At 37.7% G+C, this 20,777-nt stretch overlaps 2 protein-coding genes across 2 annotated transcripts in view; one reads left to right on the top strand and one right to left on the bottom strand.

The window, feature by feature from the left end:
* Positions 1 to 7,758, top strand: part of LOC147176884 (uncharacterized) — a 14,048-nt gene extending 6,290 nt beyond the window's left edge. Inside the window, exons 5-7 of the mRNA XM_086071309.1 lie at positions 932 to 997; positions 5,033 to 5,098; positions 7,714 to 7,758. Of these exons, the coding sequence (XP_085927435.1) occupies positions 932 to 997; positions 5,033 to 5,098; positions 7,714 to 7,758 (177 nt within the window). The remainder of the gene's footprint in view (positions 1 to 931; positions 998 to 5,032; positions 5,099 to 7,713) is intronic.
* Positions 1 to 20,777, bottom strand: part of hcn4 (hyperpolarization activated cyclic nucleotide-gated potassium channel 4) — a 112,219-nt gene that overhangs the window by 88,418 nt on the left and 3,024 nt on the right. The gene's annotated exons all lie outside the window — the stretch shown is intronic.

Raw genomic sequence — 20,777 nt, forward strand, 5'->3', positions numbered from 1 at the left:
TATATACATATATATATATATATATATATACATATATATATATATTATATATATACATATATATATATATATATATATACATATATATATATATATATATATACATATATATATATATATATATATATATATATATATATATATATATATATATATATATATATATATATATATATATATATATATATATATATATATATATATATATATATATATATATATATATATATATATATATATATATATATATATATATATATATATATATATATATATATATATATATATATATATATGTATATATATATATATGTATATATATATACGTATATATATAGATATGTATATATATATACGTACATATATAGATATGTATGTATATATACATACATATATATATATATATATAGATATATACTGTATATATAGAGTGTGTATGTATACAGTATATGTATAGATCTTTTTTTTAGGTCCGTGTTAAATGTTTAATCTCCATCACTGTATAAAACACCCATGTCGCATGTTTTGTCAATACTGTGTAACCCTTGCAGATACATAGTCCTCACAATGTCGTAGTTGTGAATAACTGACACTCTGAGGACAGTGTATTTACACACTGCGAATGTAAAATAAGTTTTCAGGGGTTTGGAGTTACACATACAGTCCTCATAATTCATACTCTGGTATGGACACTCTGAGGACTGTGTGTTTTCTATTAATTGTTTCATTGTGAAAAATAGACGTCACCAATTTACACAAACCACTAGTGCTGACGGATTATTTATTTTTCAAATAGCAAATAAAATGTGTTTGCATTCACAATACTTTAACCTATTCATTGTTCTTTATGTACTGTAACTGTGTAAATGCACAGGTGGTCGTGTTACTAAGAATTTAATTTTATATGTATTTTTCTCTTCATGTGTACCAGGTTTCAACTGAAGCACAACCTGAAGACATAGCTGAAGACGTAGCTGTCACAGACCAAGTTGACCAGGTGACGAGATTTCTTTTTGAATGTTGATGTTGAAATCCATTTTTCAGAAGCAAGATGTTGCACAATTTATAAAAAAAAATATCTTGTCGCACGAATGGCTCATGCAATATGTGTATTGCAAAGACATGCAACAAATGAATATTGGATTGTATACTTTAGTCTGATTTTGACCAATCAGAGACTACCTTAATTGCGCATCGCCATACAAGAGAATTGTATTGAGGAGCATTACTAACAAAATATAACATTTGGATAAGACTAGATCACAATGAGCATGCTTATTTTTCCGCATTAACGTGCATTTCTTTCTTTGGATTATAAAGATCTCTCTATCTCTATCTTTATCTCTATATCTATCTATCTATATCTATATATCTGTCTCTCTATGTCTCTCTCTCTCTATATACAGTATATATATCTATACATCTATATCTGTATGCATGTGTGTGTGTATGTATGTATGTGTATATATATATATGTATATATATATATATATATATATATATATATATAGAGTATGTATGTATGTATATATGTATATGTATATATATACTGTATATATAGAGTATGTATGTATGTATATATGTATATGTATGTATGTGTATATATACAGTATATGTATAGATCTTTTTTTTAGGTCCGTGTTAAATGTTTAATCTCCATCACTGTATAAAACACCCATGTCGCATGTTTTGTCAATACTGTGCAGCCATCACAGGTGCATAGTCCTCACAATGTCGTAGTTGTGAATAACTGACACTCTGAGGACAGTGTATTTACACACTGCGAATGTAAAATAAGTTTTCAGGGGTTTGGAGTTACACATACAGTCCTCATAATTCATACTCTGGTATGGACACTCTGAGGACTGTGTATTTTCTATTGATTGTTTCATTGTGAAAAATAGACGTCACCAATTTACACAAACCACTAGTGCTGACGGATTATTTATTTTTCAAATAGCAAATAAAATGTGTTTGCATTCACAATACTTTAACCTATTCATTGTTCTTTATGTACTGTAACTGTGTAAATGCACAGGTGGTCGTGTTACTAAGAATTGAATTTTATATGTATTTTTCTCTTCATGTGTACCAGGTTTCAACTGAAGCACAACCTGAAGACATAGCTGAAGACGTAGCTGTCACAGACCAAGTTGACCAGGTGACGAGATTTCTTTTTGAATGTTGATGTTGAAATCCATTTTTCAGAAGCAAGATGTTGCACAATTTATAAAAAAAAATATCTTGTCGCACGAATGGCTCATGTTATATGTGTATTGCAAAGACATGCAACAAATGAATATTGGATTGTATACTTTAGTCTGATTTTGACCAATCAGAGACTACCTTAATTGCGCATCGCCATACAAGAGAATTGTATTGAGGAGCATTACTAACAAAATATAACATTTGGATAAGACTAGATCACAATGAGCATGCTTATTTTTCCGCATTAACGTGCATTTCTTTCTTTGGATTATAAAGATCTCTCTATCTCTATCTTTATCTCTATATCTATCTATCTATATCTATATATCTGTCTCTCTATGTCTCTCTCTCTCTATATACAGTATATATATCTATACATCTATATCTGTATGCATGTGTGTGTGTATGTATGTATGTGTATATATATATATATATATATATATATGTGTATATATATATATATATATATATATATATAGAGATATAGATATATATATATATACTGTATATATAGAGTATGTATGTATGTATATATGTATATGTATGTATGTGTATATATACAGTATATGTATAGATCTTTTTTTTAGGTCCGTGTTAAATGTTTAATCTCCATCACTGTATAAAACACCCATGTCGCATGTTTTGTCAATACTGTGCAGCCATCACAGGTGCATAGTCCTCACAATGTCGTAGTTGTGAATAACTGACACTCTGAGGACAGTGTATTTACACACTGCGAATGTAAAATAAGTTTTCAGGGGTTTGGAGTTACACATACAGTCCTCATAATTCATACTCTGGTATGGACACTCTGAGGACTGTATTTTCTATTGATTGTTTCATTGTGAAAAATAGACGTCACCAATTTACACAAACCACTAGTGCTGATGGATTATTTATTTTTGAAATGGCAAATAAAATGTGTTTGCATTCACAATACTTTAACCTATTCATTGTTCTTTATGTACTGTAACTGTAAATGCACAGGTACAGTCGTGTTACTAAGAATTTAATTTTATATGTATTTTTCTCTTCATGTGTACCAGGTTTCAACTGAAGCACAACCTGAAGACATAGCTAAAGACATAGCTGTCACAGACCAAGTTGACCAGGTGACAAGATTTCTTTTTGAATGTTGATGTTGAAATACATTTTTCAGAAGCAAGACGTTGCACAATTTATAAAAAAAAAAGATCTTGTCGCACGAATGGCTCATGCAATAGGTGAATTGCAAAGACATGCAACAAATGAATATTGGATTGTATACTTTAGTCTGATTTTGACCAATCAGAGACTACCTTAATTGCACATCACCATACGAGAACCGTATCGAGGGGCATTACTAACAAAAAATAACTTAATTGGATAAGATTAGATCACAATGAGCATGCTTATTTTTCCGCATTAACGTGTATTTTTTTTTCATTGGATTATAAAAATATATAGATATAGATAGATCTTTTTTTTTAGGTCCATGTCGAAATAATCTCCATCACTGTATAAAACACCCATGTCGCATGTTTTGTCAATACTGTGCAGCCCTCGCAGGTGCATAGTCCTCACAATGTCGTAGTTGTGAATAACTGACACTCTGAGGACAGTGTATTTACACACTGCGAATGTAAAATAAGTTTTCAGGGCTTGGAGTTACACATACAGTCCTCATAATTCATACTCTGGTCAGGTATGGACACTCTGAGGACTGTGTATTTTCTATTAATTGTTTCATTGTGAAAAATAGACATCACCAATTTACACTAACCATTAGTGCTGACGGATTATTTATTTTTGAAATGGCAAATAAAATGTGTTTGCATTCACAATACTTTAACCTATTCATTGTTCTGTATGTACTGTAACTGTGTAAATGCACAGGTACAGACTTGTGTGTTACTAAGAATTGAATTTTATATGTATTTTTCTCTTCATGTGTACCAGGTTTCAACTGAAGCACAACCTGAAGACATAACTGAAGACGTAGCTGTCACAGACCAAGTTGACCAGGTGACGAGATTTCTTTTTGAATGTTGACGTTGAAATACATTTTTCAGAAGCAAGACGTTGGCACAATATATAAAAAAATATCTTGTCGCACGAATGGCTCATGCAATATGTGTATTGCAAAGACAAGCAACAAATGAATATTGGATTGTATACTTTAGTCTGACTTTGACCAATCAGAGACTACCTTAATTGCGCATCGCCATACGAGAAACGTATCGAGGGGCATTACTAACAAAAAATAACTTAATTGGATAAGATTAGATCACAATGAGCATGTTTATTTTTCCGGATTATCGTGTATTTTTTTTCATTGGATTATAAAAATATATAGCTATAGATAGATCCTTTTTTTTTAGGTCCATGTTCAATGTCGAAATAATCTCCATTACTGTATAAAACACCCATGTCGCATGTTTTGTCAATACTGTGCAGCCCTCACAGATACTTAGTCCTCACAATGTTATAGTTGTGAATAACTGACACTGAGGACAGTGTATTCATACACCGTGACTGTAAAATAAGTTTTGAGGGCTTGGAGTTATTATACAATTCATACTCTGGTCAGGTATGGATTCTCTGAGGACTGTGTATTTTCTTGTTTTTGTTTCATTGTGAAAAATAGACGTCACCAATTTACACAAACCTGTAGTGCAGAAGGATTTATTTATTTATTTTTGTAATGGCAAATAAAATGAGTTTGCATTTACAATACTTTAACCTATTAATTGTTCTGTATGTACTGTAACTGTGTAAATGCACAGGTACAGTCGTGTTACTAAGAATTGAATTTTATATGTATTTTTCTCTTCATGTGTACCAGGTTTCAACTGAAGCACAACCTGAAGACATAGCTGAAGACGTAGCTGTCACAGACCAAGTTGACCAGGTGACGAGATTTCTTTTTGAATATTGATGTTGAAATCAGTTTTCAGAAGCAAGACGTTAGGAGTGAAGAGTGTAGAGTAGATGCTAGGGCTGAACTATATAACTAACAAATATAATCACAACAATTTTTTATGCAATGTGTATTGCCAAGACGTTCAAAATATTGTATCCAACAATAAGCTTGTATGGGACTAAAATTCCTACAAGTCAACATTAAAAATATCTCAAATTGAAGATTTGTTGGCAGTTTGGTGATTTGGATTATGCACTGTAGTGATCTTTTGTTCCCATTAATTTATTTATGGTGGATTTTAGAGATGAACTCGCTATCAATTTTATTTTATTTTTTTAAACAGAAGTGTAAACATCAGGTAGTTAATTTACTTGTATCAAGCTTGGATAAATGTGCTTTATGTTTTGGACCTTTCGCTGCACTAGAATGGACTGGCATGATGGGTATTTTATCTTCTGTGTTATTTGTATCTGCAATGGATCTTTGTTTCACGCAACCAGAATTAATAGTGCAGGCATTTTCATTGAATGAATATAATTTAGTCAAGAGGATAAATTATGACCCATGTTTATACCTTTATCTTTAGTTGCAAGCAGCTAAATGTTGAGCAATTGTCTCAATCTTAACGACTGTCTGACTCGGTAAAATAGAAAAGTCTACTGTAACTGAAGGACTGTATCACACAATATCTGTTTTAGGGGCAATGCCATAGATTAAGCATATTAACTATCCCTCTTGTTAAATGCTTCATCTCATCTTTTGAATAAATGTGACTAGATTTATAATAATCTTTAGTATGTGCACAAACTTTAGGTTCTAAATGCTTTTCTAGTTTGCTCCAGCATCTGGCACATATCCCGTTTAAAAAAAATGCAAAACTGCTTGATGATGAAGACCTTTGGTAAATTAACTTTAGCACATTAGCCCATCAATGGCGGGAGCTACTTCTGCCGCGAGCGCTCGACACTTTTCTCAAGCTTCTACTTCGAGTGTAACCTCACTAAGTAACAGCGAAGTAAAGCTAGTAAATATTTATGACCACCCGCCAAAATGAATTTTAACCCGCATATGGCAGGTTAATTTTAGAGCCACTGTATATATGCATAAGTATGTGTGCATCTACTGTATATATGGATATCATTGCTGTCCTGTGAAAAACACGTTTCCATTTTTAGGTCGCGGGCTGCTCTCCGGTAGCTCCTATGGTGGAAGTGTTTTTCACAGAACAGCGACAATATGTGTATGTATGTATGTATGTAATAATTGTTTTCGTTTAAAAAATTAGGTTGCTGATGTATCCAGTTCAAGTGAGGATTCGTTAGCAGAGGAATATGTTCCAGATTCTCACAGTACTTCGGACACTTCCTACATTGAACCTGTTTCAGAAATTCAGAAATCCGAAGGTATTTCAGGAATGAGCTATGAGAAAACTGCTCATCCTTTAAGATGAGAGGTAGTCATGTTTTAAAGAATAAAATGTTCAATGTTCACTGACTCTTTTGCATCTGGTTTCATGTCGAGCTTATCCATTACAAAGCTGTGTTTGACCTAGATAACCTGTTCACATAAGAAGCAGTTTTATTAACATACCAGTTTCAGTCTGTCCTAAAATTGTAAGTTGTAACATGAGCACCATGTTAAAACTTACAATTTTAGGACAGATCAGGTATGACTTTGCATTTCACAGTATTGTTATGTACAACAATGTGTCCTTATATCAGGTAAGTCATTACACATCAATGCCATTTTAGTTTGTGTAAAGTCAGAATGCCAGAACTTTCAAATCACTTCAGTGACATGGTTGCTGTGTGTTGTGTAAACTTTGTCCTTGTAATGTGAGTTGGTCCTCATAATTACCATTTTTGCAATGGGCGTGGCTTATTTAGGTCATTATCTATGTCCTCACAATTACGGATTTTTTCAGGTTTTTCTTTTTTTCGTGTGTTGAGTTTTTTCAAGTTTTGAAGTGAAATTCTCCTGGACAACCCCAAAAAAAATTTTTGGGTGCAAGTCCCATCTCTCTGGCATTAGCAGAAAGGGGTGTCCCTGTAATACACAATTAAACCGGTTTGGAAAAAATGTCCTCATAATACACAGAGGCAAGTATGTGTGCGCGTGTGTGCGTGTGAGGGGAGACAGAGGAGGGGAAGAAAAACTAGGACATGTTCCAAACAATGATGATGATGATGATGGTGAAGATAAATCAGGAGTCCGCCCACATATCAGAGAGTAGAAGGAAAAATAGCCGCTGTCTACCACTGCTGCATGTGTGCGGTAACGCGGCCCATTTGTTTGAGTGCAGCAGACAGACAGCGTGTGGCGTGGCCAAGTCAAACACAATTGATCCAGGGAAGTAACTCCTGTGAGCCTCACACACACACAAACACACGCACAGACGTCTTTATCCAGCACACTGGATTCTGGAGGTCTCTGAGTGGGCACCCTGCTGGATCCAGCTGGGATAGGCCTTTGACACAACTGCAAATCTTGACCTGGTAGAGGTTTTGTCAATGACCTCCAAAAAAGGTAATTAGAGTTCAAACCTCCACCAAAGTGAACACAAGATTTGATATTTTTGGTTGGTTTTTCCATTTGTTTGTTAGATACCAGGCTACGCCTCGGTTCATGGAAAATGGCGAAAGAAATAGCGAAAGAAAATCAGTTTCAGGAGAACTGGACTGGAATAATTCAGTTCATACTCAAATAGGGAGAAAAAAAATCGTGTTACATTAAGTACTTCCTACTTTATTACATCACATAATTTTAAACCCTTACAGTTAACAATAGGCATATAGTGATTAAATCTTACCTTTGACACCATAGCGATGTCATTTTTTAAGAAATATTAGGTATTTTGCTGGCTATTTTTGGGAATAAAACGCCGGGTTCAGTAAAACCCCGCCTCTCTCCGTGTGGTTGCCGGCTGCTGCCAAGGAGCGCTGTGTGGCCACGCAAGACCGGCCAGCCGTAGTACAACCGCGTTTTCTTTACATGTGGAAATTGGATAGACGTTCAATTTGTCAATATATATTTGAAAGAAAACGGCTCCTTGCCGCAAGAAATCGTAGTGGAGGAGGGGAGAAGAGGGAAGAAAGAAAGAAAGAGAAGAAGGGGGGGGGGCGACCCTGAAAAACTACACCACTCGGTCAGTTAGGTTCAACAGCGCAAAAAGTTGTACAAGTGTCAGCCAGAACCTTTTCTGGGATTTTCAGTCAGCCAATTGTCATTGCACTTTGGCATTGCAAATGTCAAGCATTATTGATTGCTTTGAATTCATTTGGACAGAATGTTTACTGATAAAGTCTAGGTCTCAGAGAAAATGGGTGTGCGTTTAGTCCGCAAAGGCGGTGCGGGGTGGGCCCGCACCTAATGACGTCGTACAGTGAGCACCCGCTCAAGTTCTCAGGTTGGGAGGGGCTGGTGCTTGGAGAGCAGAATGACCTCGAATTTCTCATAGAGGAAAACACCAATTTGGGGATGTTTTTGGTGAGGAATTAGCATTTTGGCTAAAAGCTCCAAAAAGTAGATTTTTCACGTTGCTGTCTCTTCTTTGAGGTTGACTAAAACTGTTCGTGTACGGGACGACAAAGAGCACCCTGGGGTGTTGCAGAAATTCATTAGGTTGGTTCTTCCTAAGCATATTCTGCCCATTTGCTAACTAGCTAACTAACTAAGCACCACAGTACGTCCAACTATGAGTATTTGTTTAAATGGAGTTCTCATACAGAGACACTGCTTTAGAATTAATACTACAATGGGTAAAACCTTTTTTGATAGGTGATGAGGTATTGAGCTGTCGGATGTAATGACTCTTTACACAATTAATGACATTGTGACCTACAAGAAGAAGCGATTTAAGTTTTGGACACATTCTGCTAATTGCTTCTGAGCTTTAACAAACCTTTTCCGTTCACAGCGGTGACTTACATTTAAATTTTAAGTGCTTTTTAATGCAATGTTCGGTGGGTGCAGAGAGCCCCCTGAAGCGACATATAACATCTTGACCATTTCTCATCTGGTCTGATGGGAGGGGGGTCGTGGTGGCGGGGAGGTAGGGAAAAAAATCAATTTCAGAGAGACAAGGGGTGTGAGTATGCACCTGGGACACAAGCCCAGGCTGAAAAGGTTAACTTGTATGTGTGAGGTATAGCGGAGGCTGAGGTGTGCGTGCATGAAGAGGTCAACAGCAAGGAAATAGGGACTCGGGAAGATTGACAATGGAGAACATGCTTTGGGTTGTTTTAAAATACTAAATATTATACACTAACAGTCATGTCCAGTAACCACCAACCTGGCGTTAAGAGTATTTAGCAGTATGATGAAGAAGAGATTAGAGAACGGCTTTATTTTTGTCATTTATTAATGAGGTTATTTATTTATACAACGGAACTACAAAAGGTAGACGACAAGCCGTTCCTGTCAAACTACTACCATCATAAAACATTATTACTACAAATACAAATGAAGTTAACCAATGTCAATTTAAAGCACAATAGAACACTGCCATGTAGGGCTCGTTAGCAGCACCTGTGCAACAATTATGCTGTGTAATCAGCATCTTGATACGTCACACCTGTGAGGTGGATGGAATGTGAAAGGAGAAGCGCTCACTAAGAGATTTAGAGAGTTTTGTGAACAAGAGAGAAGAAGGCCTTTTTGTGTACGTAGAAAAAACGGGAGCAAAAACATAACGGTTGTATTTATATTTTTCTTCAGTGCACTTCAGACTTGCACATAATGTATGTGACTTTCAACCACCGTTGGCATTCAATGTGTTCTTTGCTTCTTCTTCTTCCCCCCCCCCCCCAAAAGCTCTTACAAAGGGAAAATTATAGTCACACGTTTGCGTTGAAAAGGAATAATAAGATTTACAACCATCAATAAGTAGTCATAATTCTCAGTATGCACCATCACATTCACTATCAAGTGCGACTTCCTTTAACAGTGATATTCTGCACAACTGATCTGTTAAGTGTCACCAAGCTCAGTTTTTTTTATTTTTATGTTTTTGCCCTTTCTCAACTCTCTCTCCTTTCTCTATCCACGGAATGTGCGGCGTTCAAATAATGCATGGCAAACAGCCAGAAGCAGAGCATGTCAACGGGAATACAGAAGGGGGCAGAAGGAAAGGTCTGTGGAGGTCTTGGTCACTCCATTGTCACAAGACAAAACCCGAAAAGCATTTTTCCCCTCCAAGTATTGTTTATTAACCAGTGTTTTTTTGTTTTTTTTGTTCTTCGTATTTGTGTAATGATTGATGGACTATGTTGCAGGTCCGGTCATTGATTTCAAAAGTAAAAAAACGTATTTGTCTTATTTTGCTTAAACATAGAATATAATCAGTCTTCCCTTATGAAGGACTACAGAAATCAGTGAATAATTACTGTTTTATGCTGAAATCACAAGATTTGAACAATTTTAAATAAAAAAAATGGCTCCAAACGATTACTCGCTTATAAAAATAGTTGTCGATTAAAGGATAACTCAACACCAAATCAACTTTTTTTTGCTGATAAACTGTATAAACTGGTGTCTGCAAATGCTGTCCTGGTCATGACTCTGACATTGTAGTTCATGTTTGTTGAAAGCTTGAATTTGGGGCAAAAACCGTGTTTTTGGCGCCATCTTCAGGTAACACACTGGGATAAACTCAATTTGGTTGTTTGTCCTCTAATTACATGAGACAAAACTTACTACGTCGCTTGTTCTGCACGACGTAGTCGCCCCCGCCACCCACAGGCTCATTCTTGTACACGCCTCCTTAAACAGCTTCTTAGCGAATTGCTGTTGTCAATCTCCCCATTCGCAACCCAACGGTCTTCCAGGCAACACCCACTTTTTTTATTTTTCAAATGTTAGATAGGGGTGGAGCAAGAGTCTGACTTCCTGTTGAGTTATCCTTTAATTTGATAATTGATTACTCGATTAATTTTGACAGCTCCAGTGTCGACGACTGCAACTGTCCAGCGAGGGAATTTTATTGTCATCTTGACGTCACAAGTAAAGAGCAACGAAATTCACTAAACAGTCACACTAAGTCCAATAGACATAAGAAAACAATGACCAACAGAGGCAGCCTGACGGGTCGCCAAAATTTCTCAGTTTAAAAAGAAAAGCATAAAAAGCCAGAAGCGGGAAACAATAGCCCCATACTAGTCTTCTGTAAACACTGGATGGAATTGGGGGGGGGGGGGGCAAACTCAGCACATGAATACTTGTGCGGGGTTTGGGGGGTCTCGGGATTCAGGCAGGGGATTACAGCCCAGACACACTGAGCAGTACGAGGAATGAGGGGCCGGGGGTGCCGGGGAATAACCTAACTGTGGTGTTGAAAGTGTTAAAAGTAGCCTTGCCAAGCGAATGTGGCTGTGTATCCACCTGGGGAGATTATAAATTGATGTGGCAGCATGGGAGATGGCGGAGCGGGAAGGACACACGACATTACATTTGTTAGGCAAACCAAATACATCCAGCACAGCAGCTGGCTTGCCCATTTTCAAAATGTATATGATGTTCAATCAATCAATATAATCTCGCCTCCAGATTACGGTCACAAGGTTAAACTCTGTTAATGCGTGAAGCAGCATTAAATGACGTCAGGAGACAGGGGTGGGGGGAACTGACTGACGTGCAAAATGGGGGGGGGGGGGGGAAAGTATAATTTTTTAGAGTTGTTCAGGCTTCACACTGTTCCGTTTAAGCGAGGGAGGTCACACGGTAGCGTTCAATCATTCCGCCACTGTGACAGGCAACCTTCTTCTACCCGGCGGCTAAACACACTCACCCCCGCCTCCGCATGGGCTCCCCTCCATTAAATAAATTGTGCCGTAATAATCTCTTGGCTCAATATTTATGGATGAGAGTGGGCAGCCTATTTTGACTAGCCCACTTTTAGCCCCTCTGTAATCCCGTGTTTAAATGTCGCTAAATTAAACGTGGGGAGTTATTCAACAAAAACGGTGAACAAAAAAAAAAGAAGTGGGAGACACAGAAGCTGTGCAATGTGAGAGTGTCATACCTCTGTGCAGATTAGCACTATGAAAGCTTGCTCTATTAAGGCCAAAAGCTTACATGGTGGAGTTTAGTTCACTCACGCGTCTTTAATCCAAAAGGTTTCATTACAGCTGACAAGGAAGTTTTGTTTTCATTGGTCTGGGTTTATCCTGTATTGTTTGATTATTTGGGCTTGTGTAACAGGTAGGGATGAGATTGTTGTAAATCATTATCCTTAGGAGTCTTCATCAACATGCCCAAAAACTCACAAATATTTGCAAGTGCGTTTATCCTGGTGAAGATGCACTATATGTATTTTAGGGCTCTAGAACACACTTCCCCCCAAAAAACTAATCAGTTGTGCTCCTTAGAATAAAAATTAAAATAAAAATGGGCGAAAGGCGGAATGCACACTATTCAAAGCTTAGAAGTGTTTTTCATACAAATATTTATGAATACTGTGTTAGCGTATCGTGACAGACGACGACACATTAAACTTAAGACCCGTATCCCACTGAGCGTTTACTTGTGTTGGTGAGGGTAGTGATTGTTGATTTTTTTTGGGGGGGGGGGGGGGGTCGTCAAGGTTCGTTCATTAAGGACAGTAGAAAATTGAAGAAAAAAAGAAGTAAAATAAGAACATAATAATAAGCAAAATGATATGCCAACAGAACAAGAAAATTTTACTTAAATTTACCTATGAGATTAAAACACAAAAAAAGTAATATTTACTTTTTTTTCCAAGCTGTAATATCTAGAACAATTTTCTACATACATATTCATTTACGTTTTGCCAACTTAGCCTGAGTGTCAAGCATGAAGGTAACGGGACCCATTTTGACTGTATGTGGTATGACCCATCCTAGAATTGAACCCACAACCTACCAGTCTGAGGGCAGAGACTGTGCTGGTAGCATATTTACTGGAAAGAGGACAAATGAACCCACGATCTGATGATGAAAAACATGCTTACAATAAAGTGCTACATTGCACTTTTGTCTGATTGTCTTCACATTTGTATTTTTCCATTTATCTTATTACTTTATTATGCAAAATCGTAAAATAAGAAAATTCAATTTATGGAACCCCAGTTCAGGGCCTTTGATGTTGGTTTGTCATCTTAAAATGTGTAAAATGTTTATTTTAAGCCCCACAGTACACTCAATGCCAAGACTGCTTGATCAAATAAGATAATTAAGTAATAAGTATCTTAACATAAGCGGAATGATCTTGTCTGACAATCTTATCTTAAGCAAAAAAAAAAAAAACTTGTCAGAGCAAAATAAGCAAATTTAAGTTAAATTTAAGAAATTATATCTTACTTAAGATTTCACTTTTTGCAGTGTTCAAAGTCGCAAACGGACACAGTTTTATGGTCACAAACAGTTTGTCCACACCCGCCATCACTACGGCAGTGCATGTTAAGCCATTCTTTAAAAAAAAAAAAAAATGCTACATAGCGAGGCTTTTACAATCTACCTTGAACCTTTTGTTAAGTGACTTCTGACCCCGCTACACCCACCATCTCCTTGGCGGTGCGTGTCTCGACATCTCGTTTTTCAATATACTCAACAATGCCACACTTGCAGCGCCCCACGAGACCCAAACAAATCAATAGCAAAACACTCTCTCAAACCAGCTGTAATCAAGCCCATTGAAATATACAAGGATGTTATTTTGTCTGCTGTGCTCGCACGTACACACGAGCACGCATATACTCACACATGCAGACGGCGGTTGTCTTGCATGCTTGAGATCGCTACATACGCTGCAAGAGGATAGCGGCGTTTAGGACCATGACTTAAATTGCTACAACAACAAAAATCATCAGGTAACTGTGACGGTGGAATGAACTCCATTTGATCAAGAGACAAAATAATTGTGTTGAGCAACTGCACTCAATGGCGGATCAACGCCCTCGAACCCCCCCCCCCCCCCCCACCCCCCACCCCCCCAACGGATCCTGGATATTCAAAAATATTGTCAATGCCTACTAAATAATTAATATCTCAGCTCCTGAAGCAGATAGAAACATAATTCCAAACACATTTCAGAGCTTACACATGTGGCGTTCACACAAACCTAAGTTTATTATTATACACCTTCAATATAAAAAAATAAATAAAAAATCAACAAACAACTGTGTCGCATCTGCGGGTGCGTTTTTGGACACAGTTGTCATGTTGACTGAATGTTAGTCCATGAAAAGGCATAATTTACTTGTTTTTGTTCTTTATTTATTTGTATGTTTAACGTTCAGTGTTTTGAACAAATAAATGTGTGTAAAATCAACATTTAAAAAAATATATACTTAGTCATGAATTCAACTGTTCGGTTTCCTTTTCTACTTATTGTGTACAGGTCAGTAACTGACATTTGCCTTATTGCCGCCAAGTGGCAGAAAGCTCTATTGTAACTGAGCAACTCATTGACAATCGTAACAGCTCAAATACATTGAATTGAAAACATATGCTCTGAACTTATTTTATGCAGCCCACTAGTCGGTGCTCGCAAACGGTATAGCCGCATGGTTAAGAATCACTTATTTAGACATTTCAGGTATGAATTTATGGCCACCCCATGAGTCATGGTTCCACCCTGGCCACCCCAATGAAAGATTTCTGGCTACGCCCCTGCTCACAATACAGCCTTTAATTTCTCTATACGAAGGTGCAACAAGCTGTTCCTACCATTTCAGTCATCTGATAAGCAATTGTTTTAAACCAATAATCAGAATAAATGTCAAGTGGTCGCAGTTGTCAAGGAGTTCATGATTTTGGTATTTTTCAACAACCCATTTTGTGCACTGCTACATAATCAGCATATCCATGACATTTTTCTGAGATGATACAGAATGTACGTTGGATCCGGGGACTAGTAGTATGATAATAGCAGACTGCCTCTTTTAAAGTCATTTGGTATTGGCCCAAATTTACCGATTGAAAATTTTAAGATGTTACGCTGGTACATTAGAAAGAATGGTTTTGGAATTTTCATTATCGTTTGTTTCTTTTTCTTTTCTTTTTTACTTTTGTTGTTCAAATGTAGTTAGTTGCTTGTTGGATTTTAGTAGTTTAGTGTTGTTTAATAATTGTAGTATTATAGTCTTTTTTTTTATATATCGGGCAAATGTGCTGAAAGTGAAAGTTAAGTTCAAGTTTAATGTTTAGCTTTCCGTCCACTATTGTAAACAAAATGAAATTTAATCCCTTACTTAATTGCATGTTTTCCCGTTCTTGCTGCCTAATTGCAAACTTCTCAAGCTGTTTTTCAAGTTAATGGGTCTTATTACCCCTTACTGTATTCCACTGCATTACAAAGTGCTTGCTTTTATTTCCGACACCCAAAGACAGATGAAAAAAATTGGGATTTTATTTTAGCTGCAACTTAGAACGCTTGTAGCAAAACATTTTACAAATTCAGCAACAGGACTTTCGAGGTTGCACTGTACAATGTCGAGTAACAAAATGTTTTCTCCACTCAGACAATGAGATCTCAATCTATCTCCAGATGAAAACCAGCTGATGTTTGTCTCTTTGCCCAGAGAAATATCCGGGTGAATCCTATCAACGCAACAGCACTGTGTGCCGAGCTCCAGACAAACAATGCAGCGCGATATTAGAATGCAGCTCTCTGATCGCCGAGTGCCTTTTAATTATCTGGTGATTCAGAGCCGAGAGGACACATCTGTTGGAAAGTCTTTCACGTTTCCCCGGCGAGAAAGCAAAGTGTTACACATTATAACTTTTTTTTCTCACCTGCGCTTTGCAAGGAAGGTTCTATTAAGTCCCCCACCCCCTCTCCTGTTGCAGAGACAGGGGTTGGTTGTCCTGCAGTTTCTGTCAATCAGTGAAATCCCTTTGCAACAGTCAGCAGGCAAATGCTTCCATCCTCTATGCAAAGTCTTCTTTCTCGCAACAGACTTTTATTCCACTTGCACATTCTTTCCTCAAAGACACTTACCAAAACAGGAACGAAGCAATTGTTTTAAACTACTTAGTCTGTCTTTTTTTCTTTCTTTTTTTTTAAATATACATCAGAGGGACAACTATAAAATAGGTACATTGCTGTTGGCCACCCAAGTGCATATTTGCCATTTATGTGCCCCAAAATCAACGACCTACATCAATCCATCATTGATTTATTATTATTTTTATATATATCGCTTGTCCTTATTAGTGTCAGATGGAGTCTATATAACTAAACCAGTGGTGGCTCATCAATAAGAGGGCACGAGGGTGAGAACAGCTGAGAACTGTCAGTAGTGTAAATGTGGCATTCCCTTCTAAATTACGATTATCTATTATATCTATCCAATAAAAGATGATTGAATACGCATCTCAATAGATTTTACAGGGAAGATAGATAGATAGATAGATAGATAGATAGATAGATAGATAGATAGATAGATAGATAGATAGATAGATAGATAGATAGATAGATAGATAGATAGATAGATAGATAGATAGATAGATAGATAGATAGATAGAGAGAGAAAGAGAGAGAGAGAGATAAATAGATCATCTTGAAAAACTCGGGTCACTCATACCTCAAGGCCAATGTATATGCAGAGTAGAGTAGAGTAGATACCGACAGTGGAAACGAGGCTGTACTGTACATGTTTTTTTTTTTTAATTTATCAGCTGAAATTTGAACAAATCATCTCGGAGCCTCAAAGTTTCCACTGTATTAATTGTCAATATGTATAAACAAAGGACATAGCTTTGATCAACCGTAGCAGGGCTTCTGCAGAGCTGTGAAGGGACAAGTACAGGCAGCGCCAATCAGTAGATACATATTTATGGCCCATCTGGGCTTAAAAGGCTTCCTCATTTAAAAGAATCTCTTTCTTTGGGTGCTCAGTGTCACCATGTCGCTGACCGCATCTTCCCCGCTTGCAAGATGCTCGTTCAGAACGGAAGGCGGCCACTGGGCTTTGGATGTGGAAAATGAGGCTGTAGATTGGATTATGATGCCATTTTTAATCCGTCTTTTTCCCTGGCTGGATACCGCTCCTCCCCGCTTCTTAGCGTTACACAATACTTGACAAGGGAAGATTTCTGCCGAATTCTGGCGCGGTGACGACTACGTGATTCCTTGTGACACTCTAATTTGAGCTTATAGCGCTAAGGCTTTGATGCAGACATGGGAATAAAACTTTTAGTCACGGCGACCCTTCTCTGCTGCAGCCCCATTAAAAAGGTCCCACTCAGATCCTTGTGTAGTTTAATTAGACTCATTTTGTCCGGTGCTCATCCTGATTTTGGAGAATGTAGGTGTCCAAAGTAGCGTTTCCCCCTCAGCGCATTAAAACTCAAATACAAGCTGAAAGTCGTCCCGACGTGCAGTGTCATCTCCCTGACATGGCACGCTATTCCCCCCGCGTCTAACTTTGCCATTATTTCTGAAAAAAAAACTTTTACTTTAATGCTGACGAACGACTAATGACACAGACTTCCACCGAGAGGTAGCACGGTAATGGTCCATTATAGTTTCATTTACTTGTGAAATGGTGCATTAAAAGTGGTGCGCCTCGTCTTGTCCCTTGTTAGCATCAGAAAAACATGCAAAGATCTTCTACACTCCAACGGGCAGAGGCGCACGATACACTTTTAGCTGTCCTTATTGGGCAGTCGCCGCTTTTCAGCCATTTATTAAACGGTATGACAGATGGGTGAGTTGTCTATCCCGTTTGACTTTAGGTTGGGAAACAAGGTACATCCTTGACTGGTCACCAGCCAATCGCAGACCCCAATATCTATCTATAATATAATGTCTGTTGTCTGGTTAATCTTTTTTTTTTTTTAAAGAGCATCACCTCTCTGGTGTGATTTCATCTCTGTATTTCACTGAGAGAGTCACACGTGCATCATCTGCATGCGGCTCAAGCAGCGCCACAGCCTAATTCTGCATCCCCGCTCAAAAAGACATTTCAAAACCGAGAGCCGGAGCCAAACCTCTGACCTTTCGGTATGAGGACGCTCTCCCAAAGCCCCAAATCACCCTCTCTGGTGACATTTAACACAGTGAGTAAGAGAGCAAGAGAGGTGGACAGAGCAAGGGGGTCAAACAGCAAGGAAGGAGGACAAGTAAAATGGCCATCTGTGTAATTTTGACCACTTCAAACTGCAGTGAACCTCCGCTATTTGCGAATAGCACATGTTCATAAATATTTGGCGTTCCCTTAAAAGTGACAATGATCAAAAAGCACTTTAATAGCTAAAAAGCTTACAAACATCTCTACCCTTAAAAATACAGTAAACAGCTTACCGCTAAGCACGTGGATACACAGCGGGCCGTAGGTTACTACAGGGTTTCTGCAAATATCATCAAATTTAATGCCTGCGTCGTACTGTGTATACACACACATGCATATTGTTTATATATTGATTACATTTTTAATAGTAATTAATCGCATGATTTTTATTGATAGCTAACGATTAATTGTAAATTAATCTGACATTTTTTCTGTTGTAAACGTACTATAAAATAAGTTTTTCAATTTTTATAAAAAATAAAAAAAACGTTTTCAAGTTTTTCATACTCTTAATAATTAATATAAAAGTGGAGAGCTTTGGTTAGCAAATACAGGGAGTCCTCGAGCTACATGACACGCGACCTACGTACCTCGTCCGTAGCACCTTCTTTCCCCCACAGTAATCACGCCATTTTAAAGTTATTTAAAGTTGTGTTGTTGTTAGCAACGGACGTCCATCAGCCAGTCATCTCGCCATCAGGCACGTCCCATTTCCGTGTTTAAACTCGAATTAGCTCCGCTCTGCCGTCCGTCAGCAATGTGCGGAAACACGAAATATTGGTTCCGGTTCTTCCGGGTCACGTTAAATATCCATCCATCCATCCAAATACTACCGCTTATCCGGGGTCGGGTCGCGGGGGCAGCAACTTTAGGACGGAAGCCCAGACTTTCCTGTCCCCAGCCACTTCAAATATGTTTTTTTTAATTACTGTACAAAGTATTTTGATGTAAATGTCGGCTTTAACGGGGAAATCCGACTTAAGTCAAAATTCGGGTTACATCGCCAGTGCAGGAACGTAACTCTGCCGAAATTTGGGGACTCCCTGTATAAATGTGGTTGTATTGTTTAGTTCATTGATACAGTAATTTTATAGGAAGCAATTCATAAAGTTACAGAAAAAAAAATATGGTTAAAAGGAGTGTGTAACATTGAGTCATAAATTTGCACTGAGGTAATCTTCTGCCACTAGGTAGCATTAGTGTTTCATGTTGGACATTGGTGACAAGAACACATTTTTCTTTTCAAATTCAGAGCAATTGGTATTTGGAACATGTAGTAACTCGTGGACTCCAGGCCATTTTGTTCATTGTAAATTACAACATTACTATTGCTGTGTGAGTCAATCACACAATGTAAGTAAAATAAAGCATGAACAACAATAATAATTAAAATTGTAATGCATCTTGACATAGTATTTAATACTTCTTAATGTCATTTAAGGCTTAATTTTAGCAACATCCATTTAATGTTTTTTAATGACTTGCGGAAACCCTGTAGCCTACTTCCCATAAAGTTAACAACTATTTTGATGACGATGACGATGATGGCGATGATGATGAATAATTACTCTAGCTGCGCAGTCCTGTGTTAAACAATTCTGCTACACAGCACATTCGTTTACTTTAGTTTAGTTATTTGTTACATTGATGGTGCCAATGATCTGGCACTGCCTGTGCTGGTGCGAAACGTCTCTCCTTCCGTGAAGAGTGACCCGACACTGCTGATCCAAGCAGTGAAGCTTTGTAAAGCGTTTTGGACACCGTATGGTGTAAATCAAGTGATACATGCAATAAGTGCACTCCACTTACCATTTTGACCACATTTTCATTTATCGCACTATGACGTGCTTTTTCCGGAAAAGTACCACCCATCCATTTTCTTGACCGCTTGTCCTTACAAGGGTCGCGCTGGAGCCTATCCCAGCTGGCTTCGGGCCGTAGGCGGGGTACACCCTGAACTGGTTGCCGAAAAACCATCCACACTCACAATCACACCTATGGATAATTTGGAGTGTTCAATTAATCTGACATACATGTCTTTGGAATGTGGATTCCAAAGACAATGTCAACTCGGATAGACTTCAGCTCACACGTGACCCGAATAAGGAGATATGCAATCGAAAATGAGTGGATGGATTGACAAATTAATTGTAAATATCAAATATTGGTTTTAAAGTGATGGGGGGAATCTTTTGGTGGATATTCTGAACTCCTGTTTCAATACCAGTGTAAAGTCATAATGATGTTGCCTTGAGGACCCCCTATGGTTATTGAAGGTCTGCATGATTATTTATAGCTTCTCGTAACTAAATAATATGTCAACAGTGAAACAACATGCAAACTCCACCTCTACCTCAGACCTGACAGGTAAACACGCTAACCACTTCAGTCACTGTGCTGATGGTCATTTTGGAAACTCTACAATCCCCATTGGCAATGATTGTTGCTGGTCTCTATGTGTACTCCTATGGATGGATTGGACTGGCGACATGTCCAAGGTGCATCCCGCCTCTTTCCCTAACGACAACTGGGACACACTCCATCCCCACCACCACCCCATGACCCTACACATGGATCAGCCGTGGCAGTAACGGATGGCTGGACTTCACTCTCGCTCTCTAGTCACCTGTCCCACAT

The sequence above is a fragment of the Leptonotus elevatus genome, chromosome 3 (genome assembly GCF_054856555.1).
Source record: "Leptonotus elevatus isolate MCC_2025b chromosome 3, RoL_Lele_1.0, whole genome shotgun sequence".
NCBI lineage: Eukaryota > Metazoa > Chordata > Actinopteri > Syngnathiformes > Syngnathidae > Leptonotus > Leptonotus elevatus.